Raw genomic sequence first — 25317 nt, 5'->3', positions numbered from 1 at the left:
GTTTTAATACACACAGCAGTAGGTAAGTATCAATTATTTAAAATAATTTTATACATATTTAATTTGCTTTAAGTTGTTGTGAAAAATGTTTTGTATAAAAAGTATAAAAAAATTACTAAATACTAATTTCAATAAATTATTATCAAAATAAGTATATTCGACACAATAAAAATAAATTAAACTGGAAGAATTTAAAATAATTTGAATTATTATTTATTATACATAAAATTAACATAAGTAACAAAATAATAAACTATTGTAAATAGAAAATATTTGCATTCATTAATAATAATTAACTAATTAGATAGTGTTGGTAGTAAGTATTATAATGATTTCCTATGTTACTAACTAAATGTGTTTAAAATGGAAGTTTTGCTTAAGTACCCACAATGTATTATAATGTATAGGTGTGTTTATATAAAAAATTATTATACTCTAGATTTTATAAAACATTCCAACCTATACTGTTATAATATTGGAGCCAAATGGCAGGTACAATTAAAAATGTGTGTATATAAAATGTTTACATTTTTATACAAATTTAAACTAACACTACCAACATTTTAACTGTTACTATCGGTCTTTAAAATAACAAATTAACACATTATGGCAATTTATATAAAACTTATGACAATTTTTTAGTTCTTTGTTGGAGATATTTGAAAATATTAATATAAAAAAGAAAAGAAAAATAGAAACATTATTTTACCGATTTACATGATAAAGTTCTAGATAAAAATATATTACCTATATTATACAACATACATAACTAATAAAAATTAGAATACATGACCATACAATAATAACAGTAATGCTATTATTATTACATGCTAGGTTCATGATTGTATTATGAATTAAATGTATTAATTTTTTAAATTGACTAGATAATAATAACACAGGCGTATGATGTTAATGCGTTAACTTCAATTTAAGCTGCTTTTAGTTTTTGATTTTTCAGAGCGGCTTTTTCTGGACGAGCTACAACAATAGACAAGAATATATTGTAAGACTACAGAAACTTTATAATAACTAATGAGCTATATTTAAATAAATTATAAAAATTAAATAGGTGTCCACAATTTAATAAAAATTCAGTCCAAACTTATAAAATGTTGGATTATTTTTTTCATGTTAATAATATTTATTTTTGATTAAGGTTTAAAATATAGTAGATCCCTATTGCCTACATTTACTATATTATTATTATACTTATACAAAACTACATTATAATTATCCTGAGTTTAGATATTATAAAATTAAGTAAATAGTAATTCAAATCATAAATACTTAACATCTAAGTAATTTTAGTCTTTATCTCATATCTATTAAAATAAACTAATATACCTCATATATGTATTTAAATATTTATTAATATTTATGCATTATTATAAATGTTATGGTTATTAATGTTATTGGACATTCCTCTTTAGGATTTAATGGTTCTATAAAGAAAACTGTTGCAGCTTAAAATATTTAAAATTACAGTAGGTAGGTACCTATCTAATGTTAGTGTTATGATTTTAAACAATATTATGTATATTTTACTTGGACAAGATCCTGGAGTGAATATAATATCGTCTACAGCAAATCCTCCGTTTGTTGCTTGTCCTTCCATGATTATATGAAAAGGTTTATTAGATTCGACTGTTACTTGCGCAGGCATCCATGCTGGTCTTGTGGTGTCCATATTCTTTGCTTCTAGACTCCAAATCTATAATTAAATTAATAATTAAATAACTTGTCCCATTTTATATGACCTAACAACAAAATGTGATGTAGGTTTTACTTTTTCTGCTGGTGTTTCTCCAGAACTATTGTCTTGTCTCATAATTTGCAATAATGCCGATTCACCAGCACCAAAAGCAGCATACCAAAATGAAAAGCAAAGTTGTGGCTCGTCAGTTACTGGTATGACTGGTGATATTAGCCGTACCATATTTGATCCTAATATTTGATTAAATAAGTCGTAATATATGTAACCATCTGAAACAAAAATATTTTACTAGGTAAAATTATTATACAACAATAATATAATATATATAATCTTATAGTAGTCATAAATGATAAATTTTAATAAGTGCTAAATGTAGTTTTAATATTCTGAAATGATAAAATTTCACGCAGTTCATTAAATATATAAATTATTTTTCTCAACTTAACTAAGACAGATACAATTTTATATTTTTATTTTATATTATAGGTATTATACACAGTAGGTCGGCAGAGTCCTACCCCCCCCTCCACGTGGTGCCGACTGGAAACGGAACTCCGGTTCCGGCCAACGGGGTAGGCACAGATGGAAACTGGACAAACCAACACCGGCGGTCAACACCAGCGACCAGAGAGGGCCAACACCGCCCTCCATCCCCGACACCAACCGAAGGCTCGTCCCAAAGGCAACCGGAACACGGGGACCCGACTGGTGTCCCATCCTGCATCTCTGTACCGCTCATCCGAAACTGCCCCACAACGCCAGGCGTGGCCCGGGACATTAGTAGGACGCTCACGGCGCGGTTCGTCACTGCCCGAGCGATCGCGATTGTGCGTGGAAAAGATGCACGGACCGGGACGCCTCGGGTTCTCACGGCCCGGGAACCCGAGGGACCGAGCACACAGCCATCAAACGGAGGACCCAGACGGAAAACTGGACAACATCAGCGGCCACGACACCGGCCAGAAGGGGCAAACATCGCCCCCATCCGGAGAGAAGACCCGGACCGGCGAAGTCCGGAAGGCGCTGGTCGAACCGCGGCGCTCTCGCTCATCCCAGTACCTCCCTTCCGAAACTGCCCCCCATGCCGACAGGCATGGGCCGGAGCAGTAGTAGGACGCCCACAGCGCGGCTGGTAACCGCCCGGGCGATCGCGATAGGGGACGGGAAAAAGGTGCGCGAATGACGCCGCGGCGAGGCTCCACCGACCGCGCAACGCCAGTCTGAGGATTGACGGAAAACAGAAGGAAAACTGGAAACCAACACCGGAGACGCTCCACCTCATAACATCCAAAGGGGAAGGAGTAGTACGAGGCACGAGGCTGGCGGGCTAACGAGCCGGGCCGAGAAAACAAGAACGTGACCCTGCGGCCGGCGGGCAACAAAGCCGGGGGCAAGGAGTCAAAACAAGCTAAACTGGGCCATAAGCTACAATGTCTTTTTCATTTTTCTACATAACATGTATAATTAATTAAATGTGCGCCCTCTAAGGGACGACTACAAGGATGTAAAAATTTAATAAAATGTCACATACCATTTACTTAAATAAACGATGGCGGCCGGGAGGAAGTAATGCGGAAGCAGTCCCCTCCCGGTCGTCGGTTCAAACAGGAAAAAAAAAAAATAAGGTATTATACACAGTTAAAGATGAGTATTCAGATTCTCTTATAGGCGCCCATAACTCATATCAGTAAAATTGTATGGTTGTGACAAAATAAAAAAAATTCTCTAATTATTAGCTAAATAATAATTTATTTGTCATATAGCCATATAGTTAGGTACTTTATTAAAATAAATAAATAGAAAATCAAATAGGTATAACCAAACAGTTTCAATAAATAAAAACTATGAATAACAATTTTTATCTTATACCATCTTTAAGACTTAAAGATATTACTTAATAATATCATTGTAATATCTGGGTATTTATTAAATTATAAGTTCATATTTATTTTATGGGGGGATGTCATTGCTTTGCCACCACCAATCTTAATATAGGTACATATGGCCCTTCCAGATAAGTTAATTACTTTGCTTATGAGTAAACAACACATAATAAAATATATTTTCGAACCTGGAGCTCCAAAAGTCTTATCGGGTAAATTGGAAGGTCTTCTGTTCACCGTAGCCATTCTCCAGGAAGCCGGCGATTTGTCTGTTCCATTTGACCAGTCACACATATCACGTTCAAATCTACATTCACCCGGCCGCACTTTTGCTCCCGCCGGGATAACTACAATTATAATATCATACTATTAAAACAATTTAATCCAATAAATATTATATTCAATCACATTAAGTAACAATCGTACTTGAACAAGAGCCGCCAAAAAATGTTATGTCATCGAATGCAATAAATCCATTCGCTCTACTGGAACCCCATATACCTTAAAAATATTTTGTAAGTCTCACATAAGATTTTACTCAGATTTCAGTAGACTTTTAATTATATATATTTCTTAATAATACATAAAACCTTATTAAAATTATGTAGATACAACAAAACATATTACTTGTATTAATTCTTATTTCTTACCTTCGATCAAAATCTGAAAGAAATTAAAATATTAATATTTGTCTTGTTTTATTTTTTTGTGGGCACATAATAAACTTACGGCATCATTAGGCTCTTTAATGAGCGCCTGAGCATATTGCCAGTCTGGACCTTGATGATTATACAACCGCCAGATTGGTTTCATAATAGTAGTTCCAGTGTTATCATTACTTCGCAGATAAATACTTAAAGCGCCTAAACTTGGGCCAGTTGTGTCAATAAAAGGTTCATTCATCACAAACCTATTTTTAAATTATATTTTTAATCAATTTCTAAAGGTAAAAACTAAGAAATATTTAAATTGTTAACTGATTAACTATTTAAAAATAGTTATAAGCTTAGTGTTATTAAAATTAATAACTTAAACATACCAGAATGATAAACAACGAGGAGTAGACGTTGTTTTGAAATCTCTTGATGTAAACCATGCACGACTTCCAGGACGTTGAAGTGCTGTACGTGCCAATGTCATCAAATATCCTGTTAATAATATAATTTATAAATTGTAAATAAAGTTAATACCTACTTAAAAACACCAACAAATCTTTTATTGAACTTAAAAAGAATTTTTTTCAATGAGATTTTAATTATTTCATATTTATCATTTATTTATTTCATGCTAGTCATAGAGTATCCAGTATATTTTTAATAAATCTTAGATAGTTTTAAATTTATAAAAACACATTAAGAAAATTTAAAATTGAATTACTAAAATACATTTAACAGCTTTTACAAAGTAACTTTAAAATAGTCCTTTCATCTTTGTCAGGAGTCAGAACGACAGTCAAGAATATCATTATTAATTGTTACATGATTATAAAATAACCTATAGCCTATAGGTATACTTATAAATAATAATAGTTTTATTATGTAAATTATTATCTAACGCTATTTGATAAATAAATAATTATCATAATAGTATAATATTATTAAGCCTACGATTTGTTAAAAATAGACAAAAATGTATCTGTTTAACTTGTAGAATTTTATTTTTGAAATAACTGTTGTTTATAAATCAACTATACATATATTAATTTATTAATTATGTAAATTTATTTAGGGACATTAAATAACTTTAAATATTTACCTATGCAAATTTTTAAATTCAAACATTTAATACGAATAAAAAATTATTACATTTTTAAGTTCTCAATTATTGGTTATCTACCCAGCTATCTTGCTCATAATGTAGGTATTTAAATTATTTCAGTTAAAAATAGTTTGTTTTATTTATTAATTGTTACCCTTTTCTGTGCCCAATGTGTGATCATGAGCTGTACTTCTCAGTGCAGCCCCTGAAGTTCTTTCCCAATCAATATCATCCAAACGCTCTCTGGATACTACATTACTCCATCCACATTCATCCACTTCGAATGTACAATCACCAGATGTGGCTGCCGCAATTTGAGGAGCAGCTATATTACAATTAAATTATAGAAAATAGTTGTAGATTTATTAGATTATTTTAAAATTTGAATTTAAATTTTACAAATATACATACTAGGGCAACTACCAGGTGTCAAAGAAATATCGTCTACAGCAATATCCCCAAGGTTATTTTTACCAATTTTAGCAATAATAATTATTTTAAATGGGTTAGCTGAAGACACAGGTACCTCAGCTTGATACCACGAATTTCCAGCTTCGCCAGTAAGTGACCAAATATCTCTATCTTCCCCTTCTCTGGTATCACTTATTGATATTGTTAATGTTCCAATCCCATTGCCATACATATGAGTCCAAAATCTAAGGCAGAGTGGTGTGTCTGGTCCTATAAAATAAGCAATCCATTCAATGATTATTATTGATTAGGTAGTTATAACTACCTATAACACTACGTTCATCAGCAAATATTTTTACCAGTTGGATCAAACTCCATGCTTGACATACGAGCCATATCACCAGGCCTTCGAGGGTAAGATGAATCAATAAATGCATAACCTCCCTCCATTCCACCATAGATAAAACTTGATCGATCAGTTGCTGGCCCAGTAGATGGATTTTTACTTCCTCTTCCCTAAATCATAGTAATAGTATAGATACTGAATTTATTTATTAGTTTTTATTTCTATGAGTGTTTAGTTGAATATAACTAGTGAAAGATTGATTGTGAATAACATATTGAGATAGATAACCGAATAGTTGTTACATCAGACGTTAAAGTAATTAAACTATCGTTTCTAATTAATAATAAAAATTATATTAAAGGTTGTTTTTTTTATAATCTATTATCATTGATTATATTATATAGTCAATAATAATATCAATAACTGTGCTATTAGTTTATTTATTAGTTCAATATTATATTATATGGATTAAGTAAATAAATTAAACAGTTTAATATTAATAGATACTATTATGTTAATATATTGAACTGTTTACCAATGACCAGTTGAAATCATCATCTTCGTCATTAATCCAGCCACAGAATCCACCTTCAAATGTACAATGACCCTTACAATCTAGCCCCTGCTTTATCGCTATATTATCTACAGCGACATAACCACGGAATTTCCTAAATGGATCCGGTAAGTCTTTAGCAACCCCTTCGAATACCACCTATATAATTACATAAAAGCATTAATGTATATACATAAAAAGGGTCTAAAATTTAATCAATAATTATACTTGATGCTCTTTGTTATATGTATAAAGTACTTCTGAATTCATCCATACTTTATTAGTTGGATCTTTAGTACCCCATAACACTCTAAAAAATCCATCTGGCCGACCGTCTTTGTTTGTAGGTTGCAAAATAACTCTTAGTCCAGCTGCACTCAATCCATCAACATTGAAGCTAAATAATCAAATAGAAAAATTAAATATAAATTATATATGAATTAATTAGATATTTACCTAAAAGAAATACATTTTCCTTCTGCTCCCGTACTTCCAAGTACTGGACTTTCAATGAATGCATTTTGACCTTCTCTTATAGTAATATCATCAACTCGTACTACTGGTGCAGCTAACAAAGATGTTTCGAAAAAAATATACCCTCCTAAAACAAAATATTTAATAATGTACATATTAATTTATAATGACATTATCTTAACTAACCTTTTTCTGCATCTTCTCCTTGTCCTGCATCTGACGGTGGCCCGCCTAACCAATTTGAAAGTGTACCAGCTCCAAGTTCCCATTTTAAAGCAGATCCGTTTCGATTTTTCCAATCACATGTCAATAACCCAGGATCAACACCAAAATCACAGGTATCTACAAGTATTCATTTTTAATAAGAACTTATAATTTGTATTATATTCTTTGCGGAAAAAAATAATTTACTAAGTAATATTACCTGTTACAGTTCCTTGTCTTTTCTCTCGAATCTATAAAAAAAATACATAATGCGCTATTTTATAAATATTATCTTTGTACATAAAAATTATTTTAAAAATATATATACATATATTGTAAAAATAAATATATGTACAATGTTTATCGTACACATATTGCATAATACTAAAACAGTATAATTCAAAGAGTACTAACTATACTTTTTAGGTTTTTAAATTCTATCAAAATAGATTTAAAAACAATGTCTTCACGAAATTAAAATAAATATTCGTAATACATTAATTATTATGATATAAAAATTTAAAATTATAAAGTACATTTCAACCTATTTTATTTAAAAAGGAATCTTCATTTAAATATATATATTATTTGAAAAACACAATACACATAAATACATAATACCTATATAATAATATAACAGTAGAGAACTTCTTATTAAATACGACTTTTTAAAGTATTTAACTCTCCGATACAATACTACAATATTCATTTATCGAAAATTAAATTTTTATTTTATTTTTCTATATAAGTGTATCAAACATTAAGTGTTATATAAAAAATAATATATAGTATTTATTTAATACGTTATATTTTATAGTTTCAAAAACCACTTTCCAAAGTATAATATAAGAATGTAAATCTGGGATTCGATTAAAAACTTTAAAAACTAATTTAACTATCATAATTTTAAAATTAGGTATACAATTTAAGTATGTATATTTAACAGCGACAAAAATATAATATTAGGTACACTAATATTTTTTGAGATTAAAATGATTAAATACATACAAAAAAAGAGTGATCAAGTGAGTAACGCTCTGCTTTATAGTACCTAGGTCACTTTTATTGATGTATTAAATTTGAATGCAATGATAGGCATCACTGTAAACGAAAAACGATTCTGAACGGAGATGATTTCTCAGCCTAGAATATAATTTCTAGTGGTTGGTATAAAAGGTGGTTTATGTTTTAATGGCCAAAATACACCAAAATATAGGTTTTTTATAATTATTGTTAGCTAAACTTATGGAAAATCTTGTATTCAATTTTCAACTCAAAGCTATTTATACAAAAATTTTTATGAATTATAGGTACCTACAAAATAATTTGCAATTATTCATGATTTTGACAAATTTTTGTCAATATTTGAACTTCAAGTGCTAATAAAAAAAATTGTACGAATGTATTCTTATAATTTTTGAATCACTATAAGACTAACTTATGAGGAAATTTGTATTAAATTTTCAAGTATTTTGACTAGGCCAAAAAAATTTTATCGACACTTCAAAAAAAAATTCTTAGGAAAATTGAAAATTTCATTTGTCTATAAATATCTCAAAAAAGTCAAAATATTTTGAAAATCAAATCACGTAAAGAAAATGAAAATCTAAATAACTGGTAAAATTTTTAAGTATTTACAACTTATACTATTTGAATAATAACAAATATCAAAAATCGTTTGAGGCTAAACCGTTATTTAACGCGGTTTTGTAAAAATTTAAATTTCAAACACTCATAAAAAATTTATGGAGAACCTTGTACCAAATTTTCAAAACTTAGTTATAAAAGAAACAATTTTTACGATTTTCCAACCACAAAATTACTTGCAAATGTTCGCAATTTTGACATATTTCGTATAAATTCGAACTTTAAGCACTTATAAAAAAAAATTGTGACTAACAATTTCGGATTTTTTTTTATCAATTCAAGAACAACTTATAAGAAACCTTGAATTAAATTTTCAAGATTTTCTGGTCAGCCAAAAAATTTTTATCGGTATTTAAAAAAAAAATACTTAGAAAAATTGAAAATTTCAATTGTCTATAAATAGTTCAAAAAAAGTCAAAATTCTTTGAAAATTTAACTGTGTATGGAGAACTCTAATATAAACATTTGGTGAAAATTTCAAGTATTTAAATCGATTAGTTTTTGAGTTATAGCAAAATAAAAAATTCGATTTTGACGAAAACTGGTTTTGCGTAAAAATTCCCGTTTTTCCCTTATTTTTTTAGGGTTTTTCCCGATTCATTTAAAAAATATTGAATTTTTAACTTTTGACCCCCCAAAGTACCAACTAGATTCAATTTCCTTTTCAAAGAGGGGCTGAAGTCAAAAATCGAAGCATTTTTACTGCTCCAAATGTTGTCAACAGACACAAAAAAAAAACACACATCATTGTAAAATCAATACATTCATCACTCCGTTCAGAATCTAAAAATTGATTTCCTCGAAAACTAGTTTTGCGTAAAAATTCCACTTTTTCCATCACTTTTTTTTGTTTTTCTCGATTTTTTGAAAACTGTTGGAAAAAGTTTACTTTTGCACCAAGGTTATTCACTTTGCCATCGGAAATCACCCCTGAAGTTTGGAATTATTTAGCATTATTTCGACAAGTTATGCTGCACATAGACACACACACACACACACACAAAACATACATTATTGTAAAATCAATACATTCATCACTTTGTTTAGAACCTTATAATGTGTTTTAAAGTTTTTTAGATGTACAAACTAACTTTATTTTATTTTAATTGACATGACGAATTAAAAATTTCAGCATTTTTTTTTTGATATATTCAACATTGTTTCTATATTATATTATTATATTAGTTGGTTAAAAATACCTTTATGTTTTTCCAAAATAAATCATATGTGTATACCGTAAAGTGTAACTAATTTTCAATGATTTTTACTATACATTGTTTATTTTGCTTATGTCATGATTGTTCTTTTGTTTTTGAGTTTTGGAAAATAAATTATAATATGACATTAGAGCAATACATTTTAGTAAAAATATTTTAATGTAGCTGCCAGCTGGCTGCATAAAACAAAGCAATCAAAATATACTTACTGATACTTCCGAGTCGGAAAATTCTGTTATAGCCCCAGGGAAACATTCTATAATTGAATAACTTGTTATTGACAATATCAGCCATAATTTCATTTTTTCCTGGAATAAAATTAATCGATTCATTCAAATCATTAAAAATTATCAAATTAAAAATAAATTATTTGACATAATTTTTATTTATATTTTTCTGAAATTATACTAAGTAGCCTGATACAAACAGCTATATAAATTGAACTTATAATTAGGTTTCCTAAAATCATAAGTATAAAACATTTCTTTTATACATTTAAATAAAATATACCTATTTAATCTCAATAAATTACAAAATTTTCATAACATAATATTATATTGTTTATGCTTTAAAAATTATAAATTATAAGTTTATAATGTTGGTACATATCATACATATTATATTATTATATTCGAATTATTTTACTTTTGGCCAAAATTGTATTTCATTCATCATCGTCTTTTACTTTTATAGATATTTAGAAAAATATTTTGTTATTTTACTCTATGTATCAACTATACAATATATACTTACCCAACACACGTAGTCAAAACATAATATGGTATTAATAGTAAAGATTGAGTTATTTCTAATAAAAACTAAACTGAATAAGCTATTGTTTTTATTTTGAATGTAATAATATACCTATAAGTATAAGTAATTTTTTCTGTGAAGAATTATAAAAATAAATGTTGAATGAAATATAACAAATAAGCAAGTAAGTAAGTTTTAAGTTTAATACGATTTTTTATAAGCATCTGAAGTTAATTTTGACTAATTGAGTATTCCTCCGTAAAATCACCTTTTTTTCATGAACCGTTTTTAAATGTTTTAATGTAATTCAAATAGTAACTACCTATTATTCATAGAAACTTAAAACAATTTAATGACACTAAATTGTATTATTATTTATAAAATTAAACATTTTGACAAATTGTAAACTATTTATAAGTATTTAAAAGTTTTGAGTTATATTTATAGTTTTTTTTACTAATGATTATAAAAATAAATGTTAAGATCAGGTAGTGAAAAAGATTGTACATTGAGTACAAGTTTCCTAAGTAGCTGTTACTGAAACCAATATATTTAAAAATTAGAGAATCACAATTATTTTTGAGAACATTTTATATTCAAACTTTGAATTTTAAACAAAAAATAACAGTTTTAATTATTTAATAGATTTTAAAAAATATTTAATGGAACAAATGTCTATATGTGTAATTATTTTTTTTTCTATGTGCATTGGCATTTAAAAATACTTGTATTAATTTTAAGTTATTGCCTATTTATAAAATTATATCTATTACTATATAATATCAATTCTACCTAATATATATAATAAAATTTACTTAGTAATATATGCTGACTTCACTCAGTATCTATCGTTTTTTGTAATAAATAATTTATCATTAAATTCAATTTTAACACTTTCATTACATTGACCCATTCAATGGCGAAGTACTATTTATAATTTATATTTATTATTTATAATCAAAATACGCTTCACTCCTATATCTACTTGCCTAGATACCTACTTATTTTATTTATCTTTAAATTTTTTATTTTTATTTTAACATTTATTAATAAGCACAATATTATACTATTTACTCAAATAACCTTTATATTTTTATCGTTAATACGTTTGAAAAGCATAATAGTTATAGGTAATAATATGTACCTACTTAATTCTAATGAGTATCATGACAATTTATCAAATTAATTGTTCACCAAAATTAAATGTATCATTTATTCACGGAATTTGTTCAAATGGCCAAATGGCAATTTTAATATAATAGTTCGCACTATATTGATTCATTTAAATTGTCATTATCTATAGGTACCTATAACCCGACATAAATATGACAAGTTACCATAATTAACAAACAGTTTAAGTGACATAAATCCTTTGTATAGTTTTTTTTTTTATTACATTGTTGATACAGATTTGATCTTGGATTTAAAAATATTTTGCAATTGGTTAACTATGTTTCATAGTGAAACAATTAATAACACATAATAATAATATATAACATGTCTTTGTATAGGTAGCTAGGTGAAATATCGTATTATAGCATATCTCAAAAAAAGTTAATTTTTTAGTTGTATTTTTCACTTTTTACTTTATAATTTTGACACGCTTTTCACACATAGGTCATATATTTAGATCATTGGTTGGTATCTATGCAATTTTCACCGTTACTCGACGTTTTCGATCACCGTGAAATCATTTATATTACGTGCGTTTGATCACATATTATAGATATTATGATTATTACGTATCACATATTTCACGGTCTTATTTTAAATATGTTTTCGTTTTTATATACATTTGTTTACATCTCTCATTTTTTTTTTACTATTTTCAACAATAATAGACACGTAATGTTTTTAATCGTTTTAAAAATCGAAACCACGCTGCAGATACCTAACATAGCTGAGCACAGTATTTTGCAATAAAGAATTGTTCGACCTTTTTTGCGAATAATTTTAAATCGTTTAATGTCCATTATTAAAACGCACTCACGAAGTCTGCAACATCGAATTCGAAGGCCGTAATTTTATTTCCATGATTATTATATAGCATTCAACAACTCACAAGTGCGATAGCAAAATTGGTAGTTATTCTATAAAACGAATACATGTATCCAGTAATTAGTCAAACTCACACTGTCCAGTGTTCAGTGAAGATCAAGGTTTCATGGGTGACTATAATTACCGAATCCACATCAGCTAAAAGTCAATAGCGTGAAATAAAATTCTGTGAACTCAGGACGTAACCGCCAAAACAAGTTTTATTTTATTGCACGTACAATAATGCTTTGTATACTTTTTTTAATTTAATAAAACATAGACGTTTGGTCCTTGAAAGTACAATTAAATGAGAATACTTTTTTTTTGCATTTTAATTGTATTTGTATTAATTGTATACCTAACTGTATAAGTAGGTACTATTGGCACGTTAGATAACGATTCTTATAAACAATGAACATGTTTTAAAAAAAAAAATATGGTTTATTTATTGATTAATATAATATAATATAGTACTATGGTTAATAATTTGAAATGCAATAAAAAAGGTTTGAAAAAAAATTAACAGTATATTATGAATATTTACAATTTTTAATAATAACTACATGATGAAAACCAAACTATGATTAATAAAAAAATCAAAAGTTTGTAAATATAAACTTCAATATTAGTTTTAATTTAAGAATTTGACTCTACCAAAATATATTTTCTCTAAATTTCCTAAAACACCTGAACAATCTAGCACCTATATATTTTATTCTCTTATATCAATCAATTTTGATTTTTAAATCTTATAAGGTAACACGAGTTTTGAAGTTCATAAATTTATACTTATATAATACGTAAATATAATATTCCAATCTTAAACATTTTTAATTTATACAAAACCATTTAAATTAAAATTTAATTTTTAATTTTTACACACTATATTTTTAAATTTCTTATAATTTTCTATTTCTTGTCTTATGAATTTTGCTATTGAAGAACAACTTTCTTCGATGTGTTTAATACTTATCGACAACTTTTCGTGTATATTATAATATTGTATATAACATATTTGCTATAACTTTTTGTCTGGTTTCCTGCTGATTTAAACAATAGTAAAATCTAAAAATGTCCGTATAATGTTAGTAATTAATATTATTATTTAGTGCAAGTAATAGGTAATTATTATTTTTTTTATTATTATTTTGAGTCTTGTAGAATGTAGGTTATTGCTGCTTCTATAACACTTCTTTGGGCTCCTATTTTTAGTTAGTTGTTCTCCAACTCTTGTTCTCAAAAGCTCCACCGTTAACTTGATCGTCCGCTCGGTTTTTATGTCTGATTTTTAAAGGATAATCTCACATTATGTTTACCCCTTCACTTTCAAGATATAGCTTATATATTAAGCGACTTTTACTTATTAGGTACTTCTAAGTATTGGGTATATATTATACTATATACTTTTAAGTAATATTATAAGAGTTGAATTTTTTAGGTAATCGTTGCCTCTTAATTGTTTTATAATTGACACAGCTTTAAACTAATGAAGATTACCTACAATAATAAATGATCACGTAGATTAAAATAACATAGTTTTTATAAGTATAATTAGCATGACCTACTTTCTTGGCAATACTTCAATATTTTAATTACGTTTTTTACTAGTCATTTTGTGATATACCTACCATATTTAAGTGATATAATCAAACCATTTCTATGCATTTACCAAATATAAAATACGAGGCTGATAAATTTTATTTAGCTGCAACTATTATAAGATATATTAAAGTATTAAGACGTATTAAACTATTATTTTAATAATATATATATATATATCGCTGTAGGCTAAACTTAACATAATAATTTTATAAAAGACTAATGACTATATCACGGTTAAAAGTTATAAGTTTATAACACACATTACTTCTCATAAGTATTATAATATTTTTTTTTTTTTTACCTCGACAAATGGACAGCAATTATTCAATAGTTATGCAACGCAAAAGTTATTTTGTTAAGCCTCAAAAAGATAAACTATGGATAAAACCTATGTAACAATTTATGTATTTAATTTTAAGCTATCGCGTATAATTAAGATAATAACTACAGTACATCTAAATTAAGTAATGTAGTTCATTCTATAAGCCAAAAGAGAAAGAATGACGTCAGTCAATGAAAGTACATAGATACGAAGTAAGAATACGAAAAAATTTTATTCTTAGACATTTTTTGTTGCGTTTTTCATATTAAAAATAATAAACATAATTTTTTATTTAATAAAATGTATTATAAGTATAACTATATACTATTATACATGATACGTATTTGATTAAATTACATTTATCTATAAGTAAACCCAGTTTTTTAAATTTTCAATTAGGAAATAAACTTATTGAATAATTTTTTTTACAGATATATTCCTAGTTATAGTACATAATAATATTCTTCTTATGTTAAAAAAAAAATACAAAAATAAGATAATAGTAATAATAAAATGCAATGGAAGGTATGTTAAAAAACTATTTTTTTTTTCATGATATTCAAATAATTTTTGTGAAAAATCATTACTTTGTTAAAAGGTTTTCCTTGACATTTTAAAATATTAACTTTGCGTGCAATGAAATGTATACAGACATACCATTATATTTTACGTGTACATATTAAATATATATAACACTAGAAAATTATTATAGTCAGTATTTAAAATTATGTATTATAAATAAATATCCAGTTAATGTAAGTAAAATACCATTTTTATATTTGCTAAATGAATATGAAACACGGCTTTATTTATTTTTATACACAAATATATTATAGATAAATCTCAAATAAGTTGATATTATTAAAAGGTATCTATATCTATGTATTGACAATGACAAATATTTCTTAAATTTCATTTAAATAGTAAACCACAAATATTTATAAAATAAATATAAATCGTATGTTTGTCATTTTCAATGATTGCAAGGTCAATAATAAATAAAAATTAGGGATATGATTTATATTGCAATATAAAATAATAAAAAATAAAATCAAGTATATGTACATGATATTATATTATGTAATATTAAACTATAGTATATACCTAATAATTATTATGATGAATTAACCAATATTTAAAAAAATTAAATATAAATATCTTATCAACTATCATTTTAAAAGAAATTGAATTAAGATATATTTTATGTAAGATAAATAATTGTAGTTAGTCTTATTTTTAAATTAATTTATGAAATTTTTAATATATTATAAGGTACGTTTTTACATTTTTTTTATAAACTCGTTTGAAAATGAAACTACAAAACATTGTTTTATAAGCTTATTATAACAATAACATGCACCATGATTTTAAATAATTTAATAATAAATTTGTAATTATTTTTATTGTTCTGCAGTTAATATATTATAATTTATATTGAATTATGTTTTAAGTACAATATTCTCATTTTTTTTTCTCTAATTATATACAGTTCAACATAAACAAATAAAGTAGATACGGGTTAATAATATAATAATTAAATAATTCCATCATAAATTCTAAAACCCATGCAAAAAATAATGTTGCTTTATACTTTGCTCATTATGAAGTGGTATTATGTAGTCGACCATTGATTTTATTTTAACATTTTTAATTCAACATTTAAAATCCAAAAAAAAAGTTTAGTTATGTATAACATATTAACATGTAAAATCGTATGGTATTTAAAATCATATTATAATGCTAAATACAATAAGCATAAAACTAGTTCATTAAAAGGGCATTGAACTTCAAAATATTAAGTTCCACATCAATGATTTTTTGTGTTTTTCACCTACTGTATTCAATACATACTCGTATAATAAAGACGTGTAACATTAAACTATTATACATAATATAAATCACATAAATAAATAAAAATAGGTATAATTATAATTATTATTCTGATTAATATCTATGCATAATAACAGTTAAATATAGTATATAAACATGAGAATACAGTTTGTTTAAAAATAATTAAGTGCCTAATTATAATTAAATATACTTCGTAATAGTTATATATTCTATACGTGAGTATATTCGTTATAAATTTATACATTTTATTTATGTAACGACAATCTCCAATGCTTATATAGTTAGGTTTTTACCTATATTATCTCCACATAATAGCTAATAGATATAAATATGAAAATTTAGATTACCTACTTCAAAGATAAAATTTGGGGCTACATCATCCTCCTTAAATCAATACGGTGGGGACAAAATTTAGTTAGTGTACCTATATATTATTATCTCGTATCAATCTATCTATCTACCTATATACTTGTTCTTAAATTATTAGTTTAGTAATGTTGCATTTTAGTAAAGTATCAAATCTCAACTCTTACAAAGGTAATACAATTATTTTTCATTTATTACGTAGCTTTTGATCCATGCTATTTAACTAAATTCTTAATATTATTATTGTGCATTTTGTACTTGTATTTAAAAGCTTAAGTATCATAATAACTTCAATGAATAATTTTCATATAAGTATTTGGAGTTAATTTTATTAGGTACAATAAATTATTTTACCGTTTTTAAATGTTGAGAGTTGATAAAAATAAATATATAAATAATAAAATTATAGATTTTTCAAACCATTTTAAAGTATTACTAAACAGTTTGTTAAATTTTAATTTAAAAATATAATTTAAAACTTTTGAAAATATAAACAAAATAAAATATAGTTAGAACTATTAGATGTTAAGTTAGTTATATATATAGCTATAGCTATCCATTTTGAATTATTATCGAAAATGTTAACACCTGTCACCTATAATCTAAACAGTAATAGCTTTAGGTCCTACTGAAGTAGTAAATGTCAAACGGTAGGTTAGGTAATATTAACTATAGCTTATAGGCTATAAATTATAATGTTTGTTTCGCTCCATTCAAAATTTAAGATATAATAGAATAGAATCATAATTTAGTAGAATTATAGAATAATACATAAGACATCATGTAAACTATTAATCAATAAAAACTATGTAGGTATATCTATTATCCATCAAATTCTATACATCCTCTTAATATTTATCGTAACTCATCAGAATAACAATTCTATTGATTAAACTGTACAATGTAAAATGTATTACAGCATTGATAGGCATCTGAATTGATCAAATAATTATTAAAATGTATAAAAAAAATTAATATTCAAATGTATTCGTGTATTATAGCTAGCAGACAATAATGATTATTTATTACAGTCAATTATGAAATCTGTAAAATTGTAATAAATTGGTACCTAATCAATTCTTCTATACCTACGTAATAACGTTTTTTAAATTATACTTATAAAATCATGGAACATAGTTTTGGATCATGCTTCCAAATATGTTTGGCTTGTTGTTGGCGTACAAGGAAACAAATTATTTCAGTATCTCAAAGTATATCTATACTAAAATATACATGTTTATAATTGATCTCTGTTAAATTAATGTGTGAAAATTTAAAAATTTGAACTGTTTTGGCCCTGGTAAATTATAATGCATACCTGTGTAATACTACAAACGAATTATTAAAAATTAATACATTTATTTAATTAATAAAATAAGGACCAAATAGTACCTACCTATATTTTTCAAAACGTTATGTCTGGAACAATAGTATAGCGAAAAATACATAATAATAATTAATAAGTAATATATTGATGTAATAACAAATATTTATAAATGTAAAATATACCTATGTTATTATTCTTATCTATTATATGTAGTTACTAATTATAAATGGTAAGATATGTAAATTGTAACCACCATTTAAATAACTAATACCCAAGTATAAACTTAAAACATATTTAACCTATAACAGTAATTAGGTACTGCGTGACCAGCGAATTACATACTATACTGTAGTTATAATGAAAAAATTCTATTCGATTACAGTATGAATTGTGATTGTTCTTGCTCTCTTATAAGACATTAGAAAAAGTGACTTATTTTTCTACATTTAAAACGATTTTATTATGATAGAATTTAACTGTATACGTATTTTCGTATTTCTCGGGCTTTGAAGTTCAACTTTATGTTAAATGCATTAAGTATTGTAAGACTATAAAAACTATTTTAGATAGCAGTGTGTATACATTTCCATTCATTTCCAACAAAATAAATAAATATGTACTATCGTCTAGTGTCTTATTTTCATTGAACGCTTGCAGTATTCTTTAGAAAAACTTCATTCCAGTAATAATAATAATTATAATTCATAATATAAATGCAATACATTACCTGATTGAGATTCGAGATACTTTTTCTTCGTCTCCAAAGGCGGACGAGTGGTATAGCCTTCGTAGTATTCGATAGAAAATGCTAAACCGTATGGTAAATCTGCACTGCGAAATATCGGTACAACAATAATTAACGATACACAAAGACTATTACCCGAAAATGTACGCGAAAGCGCGATGTGTGACGAAAATGCCGTGTGTATAAAAAAATATAAAACCGTAGATTGAAACAGCGACTGCAGCAGACTATAATAGTATTATATATGAGACCGCCGGCGTTCTGAAATGGACTTGACTGCACGCGCGCGACGACGACACTCTTCACGCCGGACAACCCACCTCATATACCACCCACCCACCTACATAATATTTATATTAAATCGTTGTCGTGTTAGTGTATTAGCAGTAGTGGTATTAATGGTAATGGTATTTGTGGTAGTGGTATAAGTAGTAGATGTAGTAGTAGTAGTAGGCGTTTATACGGTAACACATACTCACCGGGTCAGTGTTTGTTGACCTTGCTGTTACTATGGCGATATAGCTCTTCCGCGCAAATCGCAGGGTTCGGTTCAACGAACCTCCGACTCGGCGGTGCGACGTGTAGGTACGAGTCACCTGTACACAGCAGTCGAAGGAGCTGCAAGCTTATAATATATATTTATTATTAAACATGTATTATATACCTGTTTGTACACACGTGTGCGGTGTGCGTGAGTTTGCTTGTGTGCACCTCGTATATGAGCTGCAAAATATATTATATAATAGGTACCTGTGTTTTATAAGCACCTGACACCTATATGAATATGTATAATAAATAATGTTAATTTTAATAAACGATAAATGTAAAAACTGCTCTCTGTAGCCCATGTTCAATATAATATTTACGATGTACGCGCGAAATTATTATTATAATAGTATAATAATTATTATTGTACGGCGAAAATCATGCAATAATTACTTTTAGAGCATGATATTTTATTATAACATAGGTATATATACGATTTAATTGTGCGATATGACCCGATGAATGACCGCCGGCAGGACAGCGACACCACCTGCACCCCGTCATCCATAAATGCGCTACGCGCCAAAAGCATATCATATTATGCTATATAGTTTCCCTTAATTCTTCCTCGGCGTGTTCGAATAGAACAATGTGTAACGACCTCAAAACCAATTTTACGTATTTGTTGCTGTATAATTACATTGCAGGATTATTATTTTGCTGAAACGTTTTTTTCAAAATCATGTTTGCGATTCACGTGACGGTTACTAATGTATCCAGTAATGTTCAGGTGTACCGGTACCTTATTACCTATAGCAACTATAGCTTTAAATGTCAAATCATTGACTAAGTGACAATGACAAACATAATGATCTTTAAGTTTTATAACTAATGTTAAAAATTCATTAGTTGCTTTAAGTTTCTAGATACCAGTGGTGGTTATACATGATGTTCAAGAGGGGGGGGGGCGAAAATAAATCCAACTCTTTCCGACCACATAACATTTTTTTATAATAAATAGTATTTGACAGTCGATAACGACGATTATAATTAATTTTATTGTTTTGGTCGGTCGTGACAACCTAAAAAAATTCAGAGTACCATAAAAGTTTACCACTCCAGCCCCCTGCTATACATACATATAATATAAAATATACAAAATCAAATCCCAAGGGGGGTGATCAACTTTTCCCCCCCTGTATAACCGTCACTACTATTATACAATATTTTTTTTTCCTATTTTGTTTGTTACCTATTAAAACTATTTCCTAATTAATATCTCAATAATAATCTATGCACATATTATTATGACGTATCTATGAAATGTTATTGCGCAGGTACAATCGACCGAGTACCTATACTGGTTCCAACAGGTCAGTGAGTTCAATCTTTAACTTATAAACTTTTATAAATTTAATTTAAATGTATTCAAACTATGTTTAATGTAGTTAAATCTTAGTTCAATTTATTAATAAACATGATTAGAGCTAGGATTTCTATGCATAAGTATATTTTTTCCCTTTTTCCAAATACATTTATTAGTTATATGACTACGATTTGGGTCATACTGAATTGAATTAAACAATTTTTTAACTATAATAATTGTTTTATTAGTTGTAAATATACTATTTTGTAAATTGTTATCATGGCATCGGTTATATACTTATATTCTAATATCAAACAAAATAGAAAATGTTGTGTTCTTTATTACATTTATTTACGAGTAAATTTACTAATTGTAAGTACAATTTATGTTTACCGCACATCTAAATACAAAATGTTATACTTTGGGAGTGAAATTTGTTATTTGCGTATTTTAAAAACAATTTCGAATAATTCTTAGATTTGTGCTAAATTATGACAATTTGTTAAAGAGCTTTTAAAAAACCAATTTAAAATACCAAATCATATTATTTATGATTAGTTTTTATAAAAAAAATTCAAATGTTTAATTGTACATCAAATATTTTTTTTGCATATTTCAGTATTTTAACATTATTTATTGCATATAAATCCTAGCCCTGATATATGATAGACACATCACAATATTTTTTATTAACAAAATCGTAAGGAATAATATGAGCCAATCAGTTCATCATTAGTAATATGATATTTCGATTAATAGAAATTATTTTTTAAAAGTAATCATGTAATAATTTTATCAGAATTTTATCTAAACAGTGACATACTGACATCAATCAATTCATATAATTGTACCAAAATTATTCTCATAAAAATACATATTTTATAAATGTATATATTTATACAGCGCTACACGCTATGCATGTTTTATAATTTATACTAAAAATTCTATTTTAAAATCTGAGTATAGCTATGAATGTATATTGATTTTACAATTTCATATTTTTATTTGTGTGTCTGTAATACATACACAGTATATAATAATATACAGTAGAAAAATATTCTTCAATCTTCAACATTGAGAATGGTTTCTGATAGGAAATTATATCTATAGTTGGTACTTTTGAGAGATTAAAATAGATCAAAATAAATTAAACATTTTTTGCTCTATCAAATATTATTATTAAAAAGTATCAAAAGTATACATTTTATTATTATATTAAATTATTTTGTATGCGTATAAGGACACTCTGTTCGTGTCTTCAATAAGAATCAAGAAACAATATATAGGTCTCGTCGCCAACGCGTCGTAGCTTTTGTTTAGTCGTAAATAATAATTATTGTGACTGTGGGACTGCAGTTGTACACAGGTACCGAGCAATTTATGCACGCTATGCAGTGGATCAAAATATGTCAACGGCACGGCCGACCAAAATAAAATATACATAAGTTCTATATGCTCTAAACACGATTTACAAGAAAAACGCATTTCTTATGGAGTGGTATAATTTCATTAATTTTTATTTTTTTTATTAGAAAGAGGATAATTTTGTACAAGACTTTATTATGCTGATTAAAACAAAAATAATAAAAAATAAATAAACATTTGTAAAGATTAGTCATATTAAAAATAGTACGTATTAATTAGTTTTTAATATTGTAGTTTAATGCACCATATAACTATTATAAATATTAAAATCGAACCGCTATACGAGGAGTATTTCCTGTAAGGTATGTTTTGAGGAAAAGCAAGGTTAAGTGCAAACCGATTAATAAAGTTATGATTTAAATAAAATTAAGCTAAAGTTCAAAAAATATATAAACTATTTTGTAGTAAAAATAACTAAAATTTTTATTTTAATCATACCTATTACTTTGAAAATTTGAAGCAAGATTTATTTCAAAAGTTATTAATAAGTAGATAATGGAAATAACCATAAATATTTATAATTTCACGTTAATATTTGATTATTTTCTACACACAGTTAATTTTTAAAATATTTTGATTCATTTTGACAACTTTTTTTTATTATTATTATTAATATTGTTTAAAAATGTAATACAACGTTCTTCTTAAGTTTATATTTTATTAGTCATATAATCATTAAAAAATATTAAATATATATAAACACAATTTTTTTTATAAATATTTGAAATTTAAATTTTTAAAAAAAAAGTAGCCGTTCTCAAAATTATACGAATAATTATATAAAAATTGTATTTTAAATTTTATTTATTAAATGTAAATAATATGAAAATTGTTTATTATTAAAAAATATATAGTGTTAAATTATTACAAACAGCTAAGGCTTGAAAATGTATTACGGGAGTCTTCATAATTAGTTTGACTGTAGTATTGTACTATAATTGTCTGTATACCAAAAAACTAAAATATATATGAACTTTATTATTTTATAGACATTTAAAGTTCAAATTTGGACAAAACTCGATATTCAAACCATAACGATAACGATTTTAGTTATTTGTTGCAATTCAAACATGTTTTAGTGAAGATTTGAAACTTTTACGTATATTTAATTAAATTAAATATACAGAATGCTATTTTCAAGACACTTAGATTAATTTTATGCTATTATCTATTTATAGTATTGTGTTACTATAAGTATAGTAAAATATATTACTAGTAATAGATAACAATATATAATAATTTTACATACACATTATAGTATTACACACAAATATATATATAGACACCGCTCGTCGCAAGAAGGGTACAAGGGAATGCACTAAAACACCTAGGTTTTTTTTTTCATATAATTTGAAAATAATTTTCTTAGGTATTTTTAAACATTATTTAAAAATTAGCGTATGCTATGCACCTTCCTGACAAATATCCTGACAGCGGCTATGTAAGTAGGTACCTATACAATGTATAATAGGCTGACAAACCGTGCTTAGAACAGTTTTTCGTATGCAATGATTTATAATATTCTATTACATTACCTATAACTTAATCATGAGGTATATGCATATAGTAGTCGATTATACGTATAGAATTACCTATGTAGTAAATATAACCTATACTATAGAGCAGAGCTACTTTTCCACTTTTTTAAATATTAAAATTATTTATTTAACTTATTACTTATACATGAAAGTTGCAACTATGACATAAACATCACTGTTTGATTTTTATTTACTGTTACATTATATAAGTCTACGAGTATATTCCCCAGAAATATAAAGGTCTATATTATGTCCATTTTTCGTTATTTTAATGTTATAACATCAAGTAGGTATCTATATCATGTAGTAGTTGGTAATTTATTATATTATTGAAACTAATGGTTTATACATCCTAAGGATATTTTGTTAATATTCTATGTTCGGCTTAGACATAGAGGATATTTGTAAATTGTTTTACTTTTTAATCGAAAGTTTATTGTTAATAATTCAAGTTGGAAAATCCATGATGTCTTCAACTAATTATTTGAAACTTAACGCAGATTTATAGACTATACTTAGACAAATTAAAAATTAAGACATCGATAATACATGCCATTCATTTACAAATCTAAAAATAATTTAAAAATAAGCGTGGTCAAGTGGATACCACTCTGTTGTTACATCTGGTGCCAATATTATATTATAATATACAGGAGATAATTTTTAATTAAAATTTTTTATCAAAAATCTAAAATTATTGGATAATACCAAATCGTCATTTTATGAGTGAATTTTGGATTTCATAAAAATTTAATTGGCCAACGTTCAAGTTCTTTTATAATTATTGTAAGTCAAACTTATGAAAAATCTAGTATTATAGTTTTTGAAATCTTAGCTACTTTTACATTACACATTTTTTATAAATTTTAATTATAAAATAATTTGTAAATATTCATAATTTTGACAAATTTTTGTTAATATTATTTGAACTTCAAATGCTATAAATAAAAAATTATGCCTATATATTCTTATAATTGTTGAATTACTATATTCACTATATTACTATAAGACTATACCTGTATGAGGAATTTTGTATTAAATTTTCAAGTAGGTATATTATGACTCAATTTTTTATCGATATTTATAAAAAAAAAAAAAATTTATATTTCAAATGCCTATAAATATAACCTTAAAATAAGTGAAATATTTTGAAAATTAAATCATGTAGGTAAAGAAAATGCCAATTTAAATAACTGGGAAATTTTTCAAATAGGTATCTGCGACTTATACTTTTGAATAATAACAAATATTTAAAACTATTTAAGGATTAATCGTTATCGTAATGCAATTTC

The 25317-nt window shown here is 26.3% G+C and overlaps 1 protein-coding gene across 2 annotated transcripts; it reads right to left on the bottom strand.

The window, feature by feature from the left end:
- Positions 1–739: 739 nt before the first annotated feature.
- On the bottom strand, positions 740–19546 carry LOC114129342 (MAM and LDL-receptor class A domain-containing protein 1-like). 2 transcript variants are annotated; one of them, XM_050206738.1, is made up of 18 exons: positions 19193–19546; positions 10417–10515; positions 7564–7594; positions 7326–7481; positions 7122–7266; positions 6894–7062; positions 6648–6824; positions 6126–6282; positions 5767–6030; positions 5510–5680; positions 4637–4745; positions 4327–4507; positions 4248–4260; positions 4024–4098; positions 3786–3944; positions 1787–1983; positions 1546–1711; positions 740–978 (listed from the first exon to the last, which is right to left on the bottom strand). In XM_050206738.1, the coding sequence occupies exons 2-18, from the start codon at positions 10507–10509 to the stop codon at positions 929–931; spliced, it is 2313 nt and encodes a 770-aa protein (XP_050062695.1). In that variant the 5' UTR covers positions 10510–10515; positions 19193–19546; the 3' UTR covers positions 740–928. The 2 variants fall into 2 exon arrangements, with proteins under 2 accessions (XP_050062695.1, XP_027849857.2); XM_027994056.2 differs by having other exon boundaries at positions 5767–6036; positions 19193–19545.
- Between the last annotated feature and the right edge of the window lie 5771 nt (positions 19547–25317).

Source organism: Aphis gossypii, chromosome X (assembly GCF_020184175.1).
Source record: "Aphis gossypii isolate Hap1 chromosome X, ASM2018417v2, whole genome shotgun sequence".
Taxonomy (NCBI): domain Eukaryota; kingdom Metazoa; phylum Arthropoda; class Insecta; order Hemiptera; family Aphididae; genus Aphis; species Aphis gossypii.
This window is presented reverse-complemented; position numbering and strand designations above follow the sequence as displayed.

What these genes read in the sequence shown, in the direction of transcription:
- LOC114129342 (XM_027994056.2), bottom strand. Translation starts at nt 10,509, where the DNA reads ATGAAATTATGGCTGATATTGTCAATAACAAGTTATTCAATTATAGAA. An exon ending in GGAAAATGTATTTCTTTTAG is followed by an intron (nt 7,063 to 7,121) that starts GTAAATATCTAA and finishes TTGATTATTTAG; the next exon opens with CTTCAATGTTGATGGATTGA. An exon ending in CACATTGGGCACAGAAAAGG is followed by an intron (nt 4,746 to 5,509) that starts GTAACAATTAAT and finishes TATTATTAACAG; the next exon opens with GATATTTGATGACATTGGCA.